The sequence below is a fragment of the Artibeus jamaicensis genome, unplaced genomic scaffold, assembly GCF_021234435.1.
Source record: "Artibeus jamaicensis isolate MK-2021 breed Jamaican fruit bat unplaced genomic scaffold, CSHL_Jam_final scaffold_2172, whole genome shotgun sequence".
NCBI lineage: Eukaryota > Metazoa > Chordata > Mammalia > Chiroptera > Phyllostomidae > Artibeus > Artibeus jamaicensis.
Window position 1 is genome coordinate 1,510,416 of NW_026522031.1, and position 14,420 is coordinate 1,524,835.

The 14,420-nt window shown below is 51.3% G+C and overlaps 1 protein-coding gene across 1 annotated transcript in view; it reads left to right on the top strand.

Moving 5' to 3' along the window:
• Positions 1–14,420, top strand: part of TBXAS1 (thromboxane A synthase 1) — a 139,558-nt gene that overhangs the window by 124,731 nt on the left and 407 nt on the right. Inside the window, exons 10-12 of the mRNA XM_053656614.1 lie at positions 6,579–6,670; positions 10,764–10,901; positions 12,423–12,585. Of these exons, the coding sequence (XP_053512589.1) occupies positions 6,579–6,670; positions 10,764–10,901; positions 12,423–12,585 (393 nt within the window). The remainder of the gene's footprint in view (positions 1–6,578; positions 6,671–10,763; positions 10,902–12,422; positions 12,586–14,420) is intronic.

Genomic DNA, 14,420 nt, shown 5'->3' on the forward strand with positions numbered 1-14,420 from the left:
TGGACAGTGTCCCAAATACATAAGAGGCTGCATGGTGAGGGGCCCCATCTTCCCTCTTCTTCCCACTCCCAACCCCAAAGCTATGCTAAGGGCATGTCAGGGGCTCCGTGACTGCCCGAGAGAGAGTGGACAGAGAGAACCTCTCTGCAGATCAGATGCTGAGAGAGCAGGCTGGGTGATGTCACTAACATTTACTGAAGGGCTTATTTCTTTAAACATCATCTATAATCAACTGTGAATGATGGAGGGCAATGGAGAGAACAGAATCCTAAATATTTTTTTAAAAACAGCAAATAATTCAAGGACTCTAATATAGTTGCTTTTTGAATGTGTTTTAGGCTGAGGAATGTGTGTGTCCCATAATTGGGACGATCCTTTAAAATTGGGTAATTAGATGGGCCTTATTTGCTGCTCCCCCACACACACACACACACAACCGTACACACTGTAGGAATAAATAACTCAGTTCTCAAAGGAATGCGCTGTTTTTCTCTCACCCCTTCCCTGGGATGGAGATAGTGGTTAGGTTTCAGCACACTGGCAGGGGTGGGCACAGGGAGGAAGGGCAGAAGCCGCAGTGACAGGAAATAGAGGGGACTGGGGCGTTTAACAAGCTGCTGTTCAACTGACTTGACCTTAAAATGTTAGGCAGTGTGTACAACCAACTGGCAAAAACATCCAAAATGTCTCCTAAAGCTGAACACTCACATCCTCGGCGCCCAGCAATGCCAGCCCTGGGGCTGTGGGTACCCAGCACAGATGTGCACACAGGTGCTCCAAAGCCACACACGAGAATGTTCGGCTACCTCAGAATGACCCCCACACTGGGCACAACTCAAATGCCCACCACAGTCCAAAGGGCTGGACTGTGAGCTACGACACAATGGTGAGAACGCACAGGGTGCCCCTCCGCACCGTGTGAATCTCAGAGACACAAGACTGAGCACAGGAAGGCAGGTGCAAATGCCTACGCGCTGGACACTCCATTCGTGCAACGTCGTTTAAAAGGCCAAAGTTCCCTTCCAGGTGGGAAGTCGGGAGAACGGTCGCTCTGGCGGGGGCGCTTCAGAGGCTGGACAGTCCCGTGTCTTTGCCGGGACTCTGGTGACACAGGAGCGCTTGCTCTGGGAACAGTCACCGCGCTGCACCTTTGTTTGTGTTGTATTTTGCTGTATGTTGTTCTCCCATAAAATGTACAAAAGGAAGGAAAGGAAGGGAGGGAGGCCTAGGCAGCAGGGCGTGGTGGGAAATCCTCGGAATCTGATGATCTCGATTTAGTTCTGACTCTGCCGTAGACTAGCTGTGTGACCTTGGACAAGCCACGCACCTCTCTGAATGGCTGTGTTCTCCATCAATAAAATAGGCAGAAACACTGCCCTCCCTACCTCACAGTGCAGTTGCGAGGACCGAGGGATAGAAAGGGCGTGGGAGTCCTTCCGCGGGCAGCGGAGAACAGCAGGAGGCAAAGGGTTGTTATCGTCAGATCTCTGAAGACAGGAGTTCTCTGCGGGGTCCGCGCTACCGATGGAGCTCAGCCCAGGGCCGTGGGCGGTGAGGGCCGACCCGGGCTGGTCTCCGTTCTTTCACTCCATCCCCTCACCTAATCCCCCAGTGGCCTGCACCCCAGAGCACTTGGAATGAGCCACGTGTTTCTGGGATGTGGGTCCTGTCTCTTCCCTTTCAAAGTGGATACAAATAGATGCCACATACACTTTCCTCATTGCCTTTTCTTAGGTACGGGTGCGTGTCTGCATCTAAATCTGCCATGGTCTTTAAATTGGCATGTAGAACTTTGGGGACATGGGTTAGGCAAGCCAGAGATGTTGAGAGAAAGACCACCTCCCCCCAACCCTCTGGGCCCAAAACAGCTCCTCAGACACATCTGTGGAATCTCAAAGCCGAAAAGTCAGAGCTGGGAGGACCTCAGCGCCCCACTTTAGAGAATCAGTTCGTGAGAAGCCCAGGCCTCACCCTGAGGACTCAGGGCTCACCTTGGAGACAGGGCACGAGGGGAGGGACCTTTCTTCTGGGTCAGCGGGTAAAAGGGCAAAGCCAAAGTCACCACACTTTCCACAGATTGGTTCCGTTCTTATGGTCTTATGTCCCCTGGAGAATCAAAGGGAATGGAAGTCTCGATTCTTCATCTGGCTGCGTTACCCTGGCGGTCTCTGTGATAGAACACTGTCTCTTCAGGTCCCCTGCCTTTTGGAGGGCGGGGGGCTGCGATTCAGCCCCTTCATGCACCGCCGCGTCCAGTGACATGTGGGCGAGCGCTTCTCAATACTGTGTGTACCGCTGTTGCTACTCTTTGAGGGGAACAAAACTGAAGCCGCCCCCACTTTTATTGCCTTTAGCAAAAGAGAAAAACGTTAATTTTTCTATTAGGTTCCTGAATTTCCAGGAAAAGTCTCTTTGAAAGCAATGACATTTTTATTTTCCTTCTCTCGTGTAAACTCCACATCCTATCTGGGGTGGGGAGTGTAGGTGTCAGTGACTCAGGGTGTGTGTGTGTGTGTGTGTATGTGTGTGCACGTGCACGCGTGTCTAGCTTGCAGAGAAAATGGTATACAAAACTCTAAATGCAATGAAGCAATATTACTAGGAGAGGGCAATATTCTTTCTTAAAGGCTTTATCCATAGATTTTCCATGAAGTTCCCTTCACAGGTTTATTTATTGCATTTCAATGTTGGTTTGCAGATCCTAAACTATATGATTGAAAGACAGAGAGTCAAAGAAGCTTAGAAATAAAATTAGAAGCTTCTGCCCATTGAAAATCAAAAATAGATGAAAAAGTCCCCTTGACGATGAAGGAACTCTGGATTGAGAATATAAACCACAAGGAAAAGATCCCATTTATTTTGTGCATTTTAATTTTTCCCAATACTAATTAAGTATTTAATCAATATTTTCCAATGTTAAATATTAGTAAATATTTAACATTCAATATTTATTTTCAACCTCCTAAGGGCACCATTACTTATTTTATGACATAAGCTGGAGCAAATTTGGCTGGACTTTATAATTGCCTTCCTCCGACACATCCTCACAGCAGGTTAATACACAGCAGAGGACCTTGGGATAAAACACGCCCCCTTCTACTGAATATGCTCAAACACAGGTATCATCGGCTTGCTCAGTACATACAGTTTCCAGAGACCTTTCACCTTCACCAGCCCTGAGGGGCAGGTGGGGAACTGTCGTGACCCCAACTTACACACCAGGTGGCCTGTTGACGTTGCCTTGGCGACTGGCCCAAGGCCGTGGCTGATGGCTGATGGATCCGGGATAGAACCTCTGGCTGAACCTGGTGACTGTTCGGAGGCCTGGCCAAGGTCAGGGAGAGGGAGGCTGCAGAGGCTTCCTCTGTGCACGTGGGGCAGGGCAGGCTGATGGGAAGAGTCCTGCCAATTCTAACTCAGAGTTATTTGGCCTGAGCAACAGGCATCAGGGAGTACCTGGGGGAATCACTTTTGAACATTATCTTCAAGAAGACACTGAAAGTGCTACCTGGTCCAACATGAGAATATTCCGCTCAGACCCGCCCCCGCATCTTCTCCTGACACCCCAGGAGAAGCAGACCCTCCGGGGCACTCACCAGCACGGACAGAGGGCCGGAGCACGCCCAGGGCAATGGGACAGGACCACGCAGCCCGGGGCCCAGCCTCCCGCCTGCCAGGAAGCTGCTTCTATGTTAAACATTTGGGCTGCCCAGGTCAGCCCGCCCCTCCAAGGGAAAGCACTTTCTAGACTAAGCCTCTCTTCCTTCTCTTCACTTCAAATGAATTCTCCTCCACACCAGTTTTTTAACTCTAATTTTTTTTCTCCAAGGCAAAGAAACATGCAGCACCCGTATAGCATAGCTACCTCTTCCACCGCCTTTCTAGGCAACCCCCTCCGCACGGCGTTGGCTGCCCTGGACATGGCCCAGATGGCTGCCCCCACATGGGACGCCTCCCCGCCTTCTGTGCCTGGAGAGCTGCTGTCTGCGGTCTACGATCTGGCCCCTCTCCCACTCGGCCAGACCCTCACAGTCCTTTTTCATTCTTGAACACGTCTCACAGTCTCGGGATAGGCTGTTCCACCTGTGTTGTTACCGGCGTTTCTATTTAGTATTTTCGCTTGTTAGGAAGGAAGACTTTCACCCACATGAACTAGAAGAATAATTGCACGAACCCCTGGGGCATACCCATCCCCCGGCCTCATCCAGTGTCAACTCATGGCCACTTTGGTGTCATGGGAGTCCCCACCCTGCCCACTTCCATTGGTCATCTGGAAATGTGTCCGTATATACCTCTAAAACAAAAGGGCTCTTCTCCGAAACATGACCTCCATACCACCATCACACTAAAGCCGTAATTCCCTAAGCACATTGATTATCCGCTCAGGGTTCAAGGTCCTGCAATTGACTCATTCTCTTTAGACTGGCTTGTTTGAACCAGCATCCAAACCAGCCCACCTGCTTTTCACTGGCTTATCCGTGTTCACAGAAAAGACCTCTGTCCACACATCACTTCCTTGTGATACCCAAGTGCCGGGATGTGCGTCCCTTGTCTGTTCTTCCGCAGCTCCCAGGATGTCTGTTCTGTAACCCTCGCCACTGGTTTGCATCCCGAGATAGACTGTGAGGTCCCCTGGGCAGGTCAGTGGGTCTCAAAGAGACGCCTCCATGCCCAGCACGGTGCCTGGCCAATGGTAGGCACGAGCCCTGTAGGCGTTGAATGAGTAAGTAAATAAATGAGCCCCCAGATGAAGCTATAGCTCCCGTTCCTAAGCCCACATTCAGTATAACAATTTACTTATTAGTCTGTTTCCCTGTGAAGCAGAGACCTAATTTTTTTGGATTCCCAGCGCCTAGCCCAGCACCTGCCACGCATTAGGTGTTCACTGAAGGGCAACTGAATGAGTAACACTTTGGGTTTCTACTCCAAAATCTGTGTGACTTGGGGTTCACGACCTTTCCTCCCTGGGTCTCATATTTCTTGCGTCTTTCATGAGGAATCTGGATTCACGGTTCCTAAGGTCCTTTTGGGTCCAAGTTGCGATGCTGAGTAGGGGCCCAGCCTTGTGGGGAGTCCCCATTTGCCATACATTTGCTGCCCTCTGCTGGCAGGATTGGCTCAGAACCCCTTGGTTCCCAATTTTCCTGAAAGAACTACACAGGCAGGAAGAACAAGGACCCTGTGGGTGGATTGGCCTGCAAATAGGACAGGGACACACATGTGGGTGCCCTGCCTGGGTCCCACTGAAACACGGCGGCCTGAGCCTACGTCCACCCCACCCTGCAGAGAGGACCACTGGGGTACATCGCAGACAGGCGGAGAGACTAACCCTGCGGTCTCACCCCGCCGGCTGCGCATTAGAGCCTGGGAGCGGAAGGTCTTCAAAAACAGAGATGGGGCCAGGCCCCACCACAGACCAACATCCCCAGGGGGCCGGGCCCAAGCATCCATTTGTATTAAAAGCTGTCTGCTGAGCCTAAGGTTCAGCCACTGCAGAACTCCTGGGCCAAGCGGATGTCTGTCTGTCTACCTGTATGAACTGAGCTGAACGCTCAGGAGCACAGTACAAAGCCCACTGAGGGAAAGAAGAAACGAAGACTTTGATTTCATAGTGCAAATTTCCCTTCACCTATCTGAACACATCTCCTTTCAAACGCGCCCCACCCCCGCAAACCCACAGTGCACTGCGGCCCCTCAAAACCTTTAGACCTCTGTGCCAGAACACACTCAATGCAGCAGGTCCCCAAAAAGTGACGCCTCGTTCAATGTCACTTCACAGGGTGAGGGCCAGAGAGGGACAGTGCCGCTCCAGCGGAAGTCACCCAGGGGATGTCCAGGCACCCTGACGCGGGGCACTGTTATCTGTCACCTTCACCCCCAGCATCTCACCAGTATTCCCCAACTTTCCCTAATCTGATGGGTGACAAAGGGACCCTCACTGTTTTCATTTGTAGTCATCGTTACAACTCATATTTCTTGTTCTGGGTTTTGCCTCTTCATATCCTTTGCCTGTTTTCCTAAATGAGTCTCTTCTTAGCTCTTTGGGGTTTGCTACTATTGATCCTTTCTTTATAGATGTTGCAAACTTTTCTTTCTTTTCTGTTCTCTTCTTTTTGTATTGCTATTTCACTATTTATCTTTTAACTTTACAAGGGACCAGTTAGTACCTACAAGACTCCGGTTTCCTCATCTGACAGCAGTCCAGTCAGCGTGCTGGGAGGATCGAACAAGGCAGCATCTGTACAGTGGGTGGCCTGCCGCGTCAGCTCTCCTTAAATGAACGCCACTGGTGTTCTGTACCCAAACTTCTCCCTGCGACACTCAAAGACCCGCAGCTCCCTGCCGGGCCTGCTTGTCCTGGCAACACACAGCACCACGAGACCAACACGAGAGTGTTCTGCTCCACAGAATACGTGCAGTGCTCACCAGATGCATTTTGGGTGGTATCAAGTTCTGATTTTGTGGGTTTCTCCTTAAGTGTTTGCTAATGTCGGTCACAACTCAAAAGTTCATGGAAAAGACAGAAGGCTGTGTGGCTTGGTCGAACTTGATGCTCTTCCTTTGTCACGATCTGTCAGGTGGCCCCTGAGTTCTGCAGCCTCCAGGAAGGCCTGCCCTACCTGGACATGGTGATCTCAGAGACCCTGAGGATGTACCCACCGGCTTTCAGGTAGGCGAGCCCCGCCCCTCCCAGCCCTGCACCTCAGTCTGTCACCACCTGCATTATCACCAACGCTGGACTCAAGCCTGAGTCTCCCCCCCCCACCCCCGGGGCACCAGGAGTAATGCCTTCCACACAACAACCATAGCAACAAACGTCTTAAGGCGACCTTCCTCCCCAACCCACACCGGTCTCTCGGACCGCCCAGTTCCGATGACTTCAGCTATTCCTCCAGCCCATTCATTTGTTCCTTCACTCAGCAACTCTGTTGAGCATCCGCTCTGTGCCAAGCACTGGGAAATCAGCCAGCTCCAAAACAGATAAAACCCGTGCCCTTGGAGTTGACATTCCAGGAGGGCTGTCCAAGGCCTGGGATATACCCCCCTGCTCCCCCCAAAACCCACACCTGCCCCGTCCTTGGAGCTCCCAAACTGAGACTTGCTGCTCCGGGCAGGTCTGACTTGGTCACACCGCACTGTTCCCCACTGCCTCCCCTCCCCAGCACTTTCGCCTCCGACTATACTTCATGTTACATTCTTGGACACGTTGCAACCACTCTGCAAAATGCCTCCAGTGTTAACAGACACGCTGACTTGTAGGAGCCTTGAGAGCAGAAATGAAGCCACCTGCTTCTTTCAGAGTCCCCTAAACAAGGCTTGTCATAGAGCCCGGGGTCTTACCTCAGGTCCCCAGACTCAGAGAATGAAACAGTGGCCAGACTTCAGGCCCAGAAACAGAAGCAGCACAAAGCGTTGAACTCTCTGTCAAACATCCCATCCACGTGTCTGTGAATTCACACACCGCACAAACCTTGTGCCATTTTAAAAGAGAAAACGAGGATGATTTGAAGGTACCTTAAAATTATATTCCAAAAACATCACTACAGACTGTGATTACAGATACTGTCCAATATGTTCAGACCCAGAGCAAACAGAGAGAATTCCAGGCATGTGGGTAAAATCACGCAGTCCCCAAGCACACACACAGGTTTCTGCCACCAGGGTTAAGGGGAACTTTATGGACCTTCCTTGATTTGGAGGGTGCTGCAGAGCAAACCATACCCAGTACCTGGTTTTTAAATGATTTATACCCAACATCCTTCCAAGGGTATTGTGGGCAGCTGCTGCCCACGTTAAAAGAAAATTCAAAATAAGTTGTTCAGGGACACAGCAGACTAAAGACTATCAGAAGGAAAGGAGCCCCAACGGGGTCCCGGAAACAGCTGGTAGGTAACCCGGGTCGGGCGGCTGAGTGAGGTGGTGGGGGGGAGCTCCTGGCCCAGACGGAATCTGGGGGAGCTGAACGGTCAAATCCCCCAGTGGGAGGAAAGTGCATAAACTCATCAAAGACACACATCATTTCCTGGATCTCAACTCAATCACGGATTCATCCCGTGAGACCTTGAAGAGATGACGTGTTGACTGACAAAGGGAACAGGCTCTTGAACACAAAAGGCCGGGGCCAATTTTCCAATTCTCCCGCCGATGCTTCGTAAGCAGCGCTGTGTGAGAGGAAGTGGGGGCGGGGGGGACATGGTGCTGGGAAAGCATGGCAGGGCCCCCCCCCCCCCCGCAGAAGCCAGTGTCTCTGGACTAGTAGGTTAAAATTCCCTCCTGCAGTCGAATATGGTGCCGGCGCTCTATAACGATGCAATGGCCGTAGGCCAGCGATGTTCAACCTTCTTCCCCTCGGGGCACACACAAACTAATTACGGAAATTCTGTGGCACACCAAAAAAATATAGTCTTTGCTGATATGACCCCCCAAAATAGGTATAATTTTGATTCATTCACACCAGATGGCTATTGTTGTGTTGGCCGTCGTCATTTTTTACTCCATTTGACAATCTAAGGGAAAAGAGGTCAGTGCCCCTGACTAAACAGCCAGGGATTGCATGTTTTAAACATTCTTGTGGCACATCAGTTGAAAATTCTGGCCTAGACAGAGGGTAAGACCATCGTGGCCTGGCCCTAAGTTTGCTGTGTGACCTTAGGTAAGTTCTGCACTGCTCTGTGCTGCTGTTTTCGGAGTGTTCAGTGGGCAGGCGTGCCTGCTCCACGGAGGTAAGAATCAGTGGGCTCATCCCGCCCCTCTGAGCAGCCTGCCAGGTTGGGTAGGAGTCCAAGAGCAGCAAAGCACTGAGCTTCGAGTCAAGGGGCCAGCTTCCAGCCCTGCCCCTTGCCCAAGCAGGGTCTCCTGGGCCTCGCCTTCCTCTACAGCTTCTCCATGGGCAATTTTAACCATGTCAGCTCTGCTGATTTCTGTTATCCAACAAGAGAAACGAGACCAGCAACCCATCTTCATTCTTGCCAGACAAGAGGCCAGTTTGCTTCAGCTGAGGCAAGTGATTTGGGGTGAATATAAGGAGACTGATGATTTTATTCTTCTATTCTATTCTTTTAGTTTGTTGTATTCAATTCTTTATTATCCCTTTAACCTCAAAAAAAGCCTGTCAGCTTTTCCCAAGCATCAACCGGACTTCACTGACACCCTCATCTATTAAAAAAAACCAAACCCTAAAACCTCGGAATGGCCGTTATGAAAAACATCATTCTTACAGAAAGGTTATGAATGTGAGTCCCAGATCTATGCGGTATAATTCGGAGAATTTTCTAGCCTTGAATGCAGCCTAACCTAACCAGACAGAGGGCCAACCGCGTGCAGAGGGAAGGCCCTGCTTTCTGGTTTTTAGCCAGTCTTGCATCCTGGTCCAGGCTACCTCCGGTACTGATGAAAAAGAAGGGGTGTCAGGAGTAGCCTGTTTGGTCCTGTTGGAACCGAGGTTGCACACGTCAGAGCTGCCCGCCCTCCGACTCCGGCTGGGGCACCGGCGCTCGCTCCAACTGCGGGCGCATATTAATCGTGTTAGTGACTAAGGATCTGAGCGGGCCCCCAGCCCTGGCCTGTCACGCTCCTGCCTCTTACATTAAATGCTCATAACAGACTGATGAATGCTGCAAGGAGCTGCAGGTTGCTCTTCATTTCTTTTATAACTATAATTAGTAGAATAATTTTACCTCCTCAGAGATAGTTAAGGAAGCACAGTCCTACCACTTGAAGTAAAAGCCAGTGTAGGTCATTTTTAATTTTAAAAATAATTATTTATATTACCAAAATAATATACTTATGCAAAACAGAAAACAAAACCCTAACCAATGCAGAAGGAGTCAGATAAAATGTTGGCGTCCTGCCCTGGCTGGGTAGCCCAGTTGGTTAGAGCACCATTCTGATATGCCAAGGTTGCAGGTTCGATCATCAGTCAGGGCACATACAAGCAGTAAGCAGTGGATGCATAAGTGGAACAACAAATTGATGTTTCTCTCTGTCTGTCTGCCTGTCTCTCTAAAAATCAACAAATTTGAAAAAAGAAAATGTTGCTACCCCTGGTCCCCTGTCATCCTCCATCCCAGTCCCATCCCCTAGGGGAGACAGTGGTAGTAGTTCAGGTATTCTTCCAGAAATTATATGTTCATATACAAACAGATAGTCTGGCCCTTTAAAAAAACATAAATGGGATTATGCCATGGCCATTTGATAAAATAAACGATCTGACCAGAAGTTTTCCTCTCTAGTAGAAGTTATTCAGAGTGACATAGACAATGAATGGGGAACAGATTTTCAATTTTCAATGAATGGGGAACTAATTTCCTTCAGGTAAAGCAAGGGGGCAGGTGAGGGTAATTAAAAGGCTTGACTGTGGCGGGGGCGGGGGGGGGGGAGAGGGGAGGGAGGAGGGGAGAGGGTGGCCCCTGGCCATGCGAGCCCCCACCAGACGTGAGCCCTTCAAAGGCATCTGTGTGCCCCAACACCAGGCATAAAACAGGCTCCTCAGGCTGGGGGAAGGGACCCGTCAAATGCATTTTCCCCAAGGGCCGGGCGAGTCTCAAGAGCCTGGAGACTTCGGTCCCGGGCAGCAGAGGGTCAATGGAGTGGAGATGGGGTGTGGCTCGGTCACCCCCAGAAGAGGAGAGGGCCCCCTCTTCACCTGTCCCCCGATCTCCCACACATCAGACTCAGACCCCCTTTGCCCCAGCACCCCCCACCCCGGCTCTTTCCTCATCTTTACTTCACATCAAGGGGGAGTGACCCGTGTGTCCCCACAGGTTCACACGCGAGGCGGCGCAGGACTGCGAGGTGCTAGGGCAGCGCATCCCTGCGGGCGCCGTGGTGGAGATGGCCGTGGGTGCCCTGCACCGTGACCCGGAGCACTGGCCGAGCCCTGAGGTCTTTGACCCTGAGAGGTGAGCTCCACCCCTTCAAATGGGCCCCCGGGGGACAGGAGTGTCAGCAGATTAGAGGTGGCTGCAGGAAGACAGAGATTTGGTTGAGATGTAGCCCGGTTCTGCCCAAACAGCCAAAAGCCAAAGCATTCATGTTTGCGAGGCAGAGTTGTTCAAAGGAAATAATTACACCATTTCCCCCTGTGGAATCCAGAGGCAGCGTTCCAACGGCACTGCACGCAAGGAGCAAGGCCATTTCAAACGGGTGTCCTCTGCCTGACCGAACCGAGTAACAGCACCTAGGGTCGTATTTCAGGCGTGCCCGGGAAAGTCACAAAGCATCACTTCCTTTTTAAAAATTGGAGCTTGCTCCAAAACAACGGCATCAACCAGATTTCTCCGGAATTCCTGAGAGCAGCTGTGCCAACGTGGTGGATCTGGATCCCCCTCCTGTCCCCTGCATGGGTTTGGTCCATCACCTAGACCCGAATTCGAGGCTCCCGGATTTAAAATGTCTGCACAGGCGTCAACACCCTTCCTCAAAAGGATGCACTTATATCCCTTCCTGTGCAATCTGGCAAGGGGAGGGCTGGCCGGGCAGCAGGGGAGTTTCCACCTTTAGTGCTTCCACCTTCCTGGAGATGCACCCCAGCTCTGCAACTCTACCACACAGGCACAGGGCAACTGTGCACAGTGGGGCCTAGATAAACACCACAGGCTGCTGCACAGCAGCTCCTGGAAATACGGTAAAGATAGAGCATTACAAACAGGGGCTGCAGGGCTTCCTTACAGCTTCACCTTTGAAAACCAAGACTGCATTAATATTAGGTTGAAAAAAGGTAAATCCAGGGCTCTTTGGGTCCAAAAAAAGTACAGAGGTAGTAAGAAGTGAGCTGGCTCTTGCAAAATAGTGGCTGTCAGCTAGCTTTACTGTCACAGAGCATATGTGGCACATGGTGCCATTTGGTGGCAGTTTCTCCAAGGAAGGACTTCCCGTGGTTCGAATACCACAGCCCCCAATGGTTTGGTTTCACTGCTTGAACCAGAAAGGCAGGTGTGGGCAAGCGAGGCAGTTGGCAGGCCTGGCTTCCCGGCTGCTGAGGAAGACTAGTGCCTGGGACTCTTCTTAGGACATGAGTGATGGCTGACATCACCCTCTGGCTGATGGAGGAGTTGGAGCCAAGGGTCCAGGTAAGGGCTGTGGTTTCTTTCAGACTGTTACCTTTCTGGGTCACAGTGAGCCCACAGGCCTATTCACAGCACAGGGAATTGTAGGAAGGCAGGAGGGCAACCCCTACTTTCCAGGTGCTTTTAATTCAGCGGTGCCTTTGCAGGAAGGGAGGAAGGATTAGCAGCTACCAGCTCCAGAGTTTAGCGACAGGTCCAAGAGAAAACGGGACTCCGTTGACTTCAGCGAAGGTTAGACCGCTTGGGAGGAGTGTCACCTCTGATCTAGGGGACCCTGAGCCAGACCCAGTGGCTGAAGAGGCCCTGGAACAGAGTTGGGCGTCCTGAGCCACCCCTGACTGTGCTGTCCCACAGGTTCACGGCCGAGGCCTGGAGGTGCCGGCAGCCCTTCACCTACCTGCCATTTGGAGCCGGTCCCCGGAGCTGCCTCGGGGTGCGGCTGGGGCTGCTGCAGATCAAGCTAACACTGCTCCACCTCCTGCGCAAGTTCCGGTTTGAAACTTGCCCTGAGACTCAGGTGAGCCCCCTGCAGGTGAGCTGGCTGCTCTGGGCTCAGGGCTGCTCACTCGGTTCTCTGCACTGAAGTTGACTTATTACTATTATTACTGTTATTGTTATCATCATCTGTACAGCAGGGTCGGGATTCATGATGCTCTAGCTCTTCCCTTTTTGGCAAAAAACCTCCAGTAATCCTGCAAAGTAGTTTTATTAGTCCCATTTTTCAGATGAGAAGCTAAAATAAGGTTCAGAGAGAGAAGTAACGTCCTGAGGTCACACAGTTGGACTGCAGTCTTCGTGAGGATGGGGAGCAGAATCCATCATATTCATTGTTGGATGCCTCAGCACCCGGCTTCATGCCAGGCACGTGGCAAGCGCTCATTCATTCATTCCACAAACGTTAATGAGCAAGTGAATGAGTAGCCATAGAGAAGCAACTGGAGTTCAAACCAGATCTTGCTCACTGCCAAGCTCTCCCCTCCTCCACACGCAGCAGCCTGTCTGCGCAGGGTTAGCTGTTCCCTGCACAACCGGAGCATCGCTCTCCTCTGTGCCTGGAGCTCCTCCAGAGGGTGGTACGGCTCCACACCCCAAATAAACAGGGAGACTGGGGCAAGCTATTGGTCCAGGTGGAATAATGCATTCAGTTGAGTACAAAAACCTGAGGTACCAGATGTGAAAATGTCTACCAATTTCTTCTGAGAGTCAAGACTGGAGAGAGGAGGGACAAATTGGGAGCACAGAGCCAAACTGGGGTGAGAGAGCGGAGAAAGAAAGCAGGCCCTGACTGCCCATATGCGTCTCTATCACCCTTGATCTTGACATACAGTACAGCAAGCAGACCAATGTCCCAAACCGCTGCTTATGCCTGGCACTCCCCAGCTCAAGAACCAGCCAAGAGTCCAGAGCCTGCTGGGACCAGGGAGAACTCACCTGAGCCCATTTTATAATACACCCCCCAGCCCAACTTTCCACCCTGAGAGGGTTTCACCTGCTCGGGCTGCTGCCCTGCCCTGAAATGTCATCTCTTCTACTTCCCACCCCCAGTCTAACCCCATCCTCCACATCCCTTGGCATTGCCTCAAATCCCCAAGTAGCCCCTGAGAAGTTCTGCTCACATGGTTTCTCCCATTCCTAGCCCCACCTCAGGTGTCACTTCCTCCAGGAAGCCCTCCCTGTTTGCTAGCCCCAACTGACATCTGTTTTTTTGAAGTCCAATGGTATTTCAAGTTTGTCTGGACCTGCACTAAGACAGAAGCTGCTAGCCACACATGACTATTTTATTTTTAATGATAAAATCAAATAAAGACTTCAGCCCCTCTTCTGCACTAGTTACGTCTCAAGCACTCAGTGCCATGTAATGTTAGAGGCTACCGTATGCAATAGCAGGTCTAGACCGTCTGGTACAACTGGCCTCCCAACTGAGCTATAATCCTCGAAGGCCTTGTTATTGACTCTTTTCCTCGAAAGGGTTCACATAAGCCATCATTTTACACACAGCTCAAGGGGATACCCTGTTCCTTGAGTACTTCTCTGGCTTTTCTTCCAAGACCCTAGGTCCACCACTGATTCGCCTTGTAAGTTAAACATAAGGAAAGCCCTCGGAGTAGCAGTGAGGCCGGACCACAGCATGGGGGAGCAGGTAGCAGCATGAGGCCACTCCCCACAGCCCCCAGGGGCTGTGCAGTTTCTGGCTGGGTAGCAGGAGGGGGATGGAGAGATGCAGAGTTTGAGGCTTTGCTTGCCACTTTCTAGTCACGTGACCTTGAACAAGTCACTTGTTCTCTCTAAACCTCCAGTTCTCAACTTGCAAAGTGAGCCACTACCACCTCTTACTCAGGGTTCTTGGGAGAA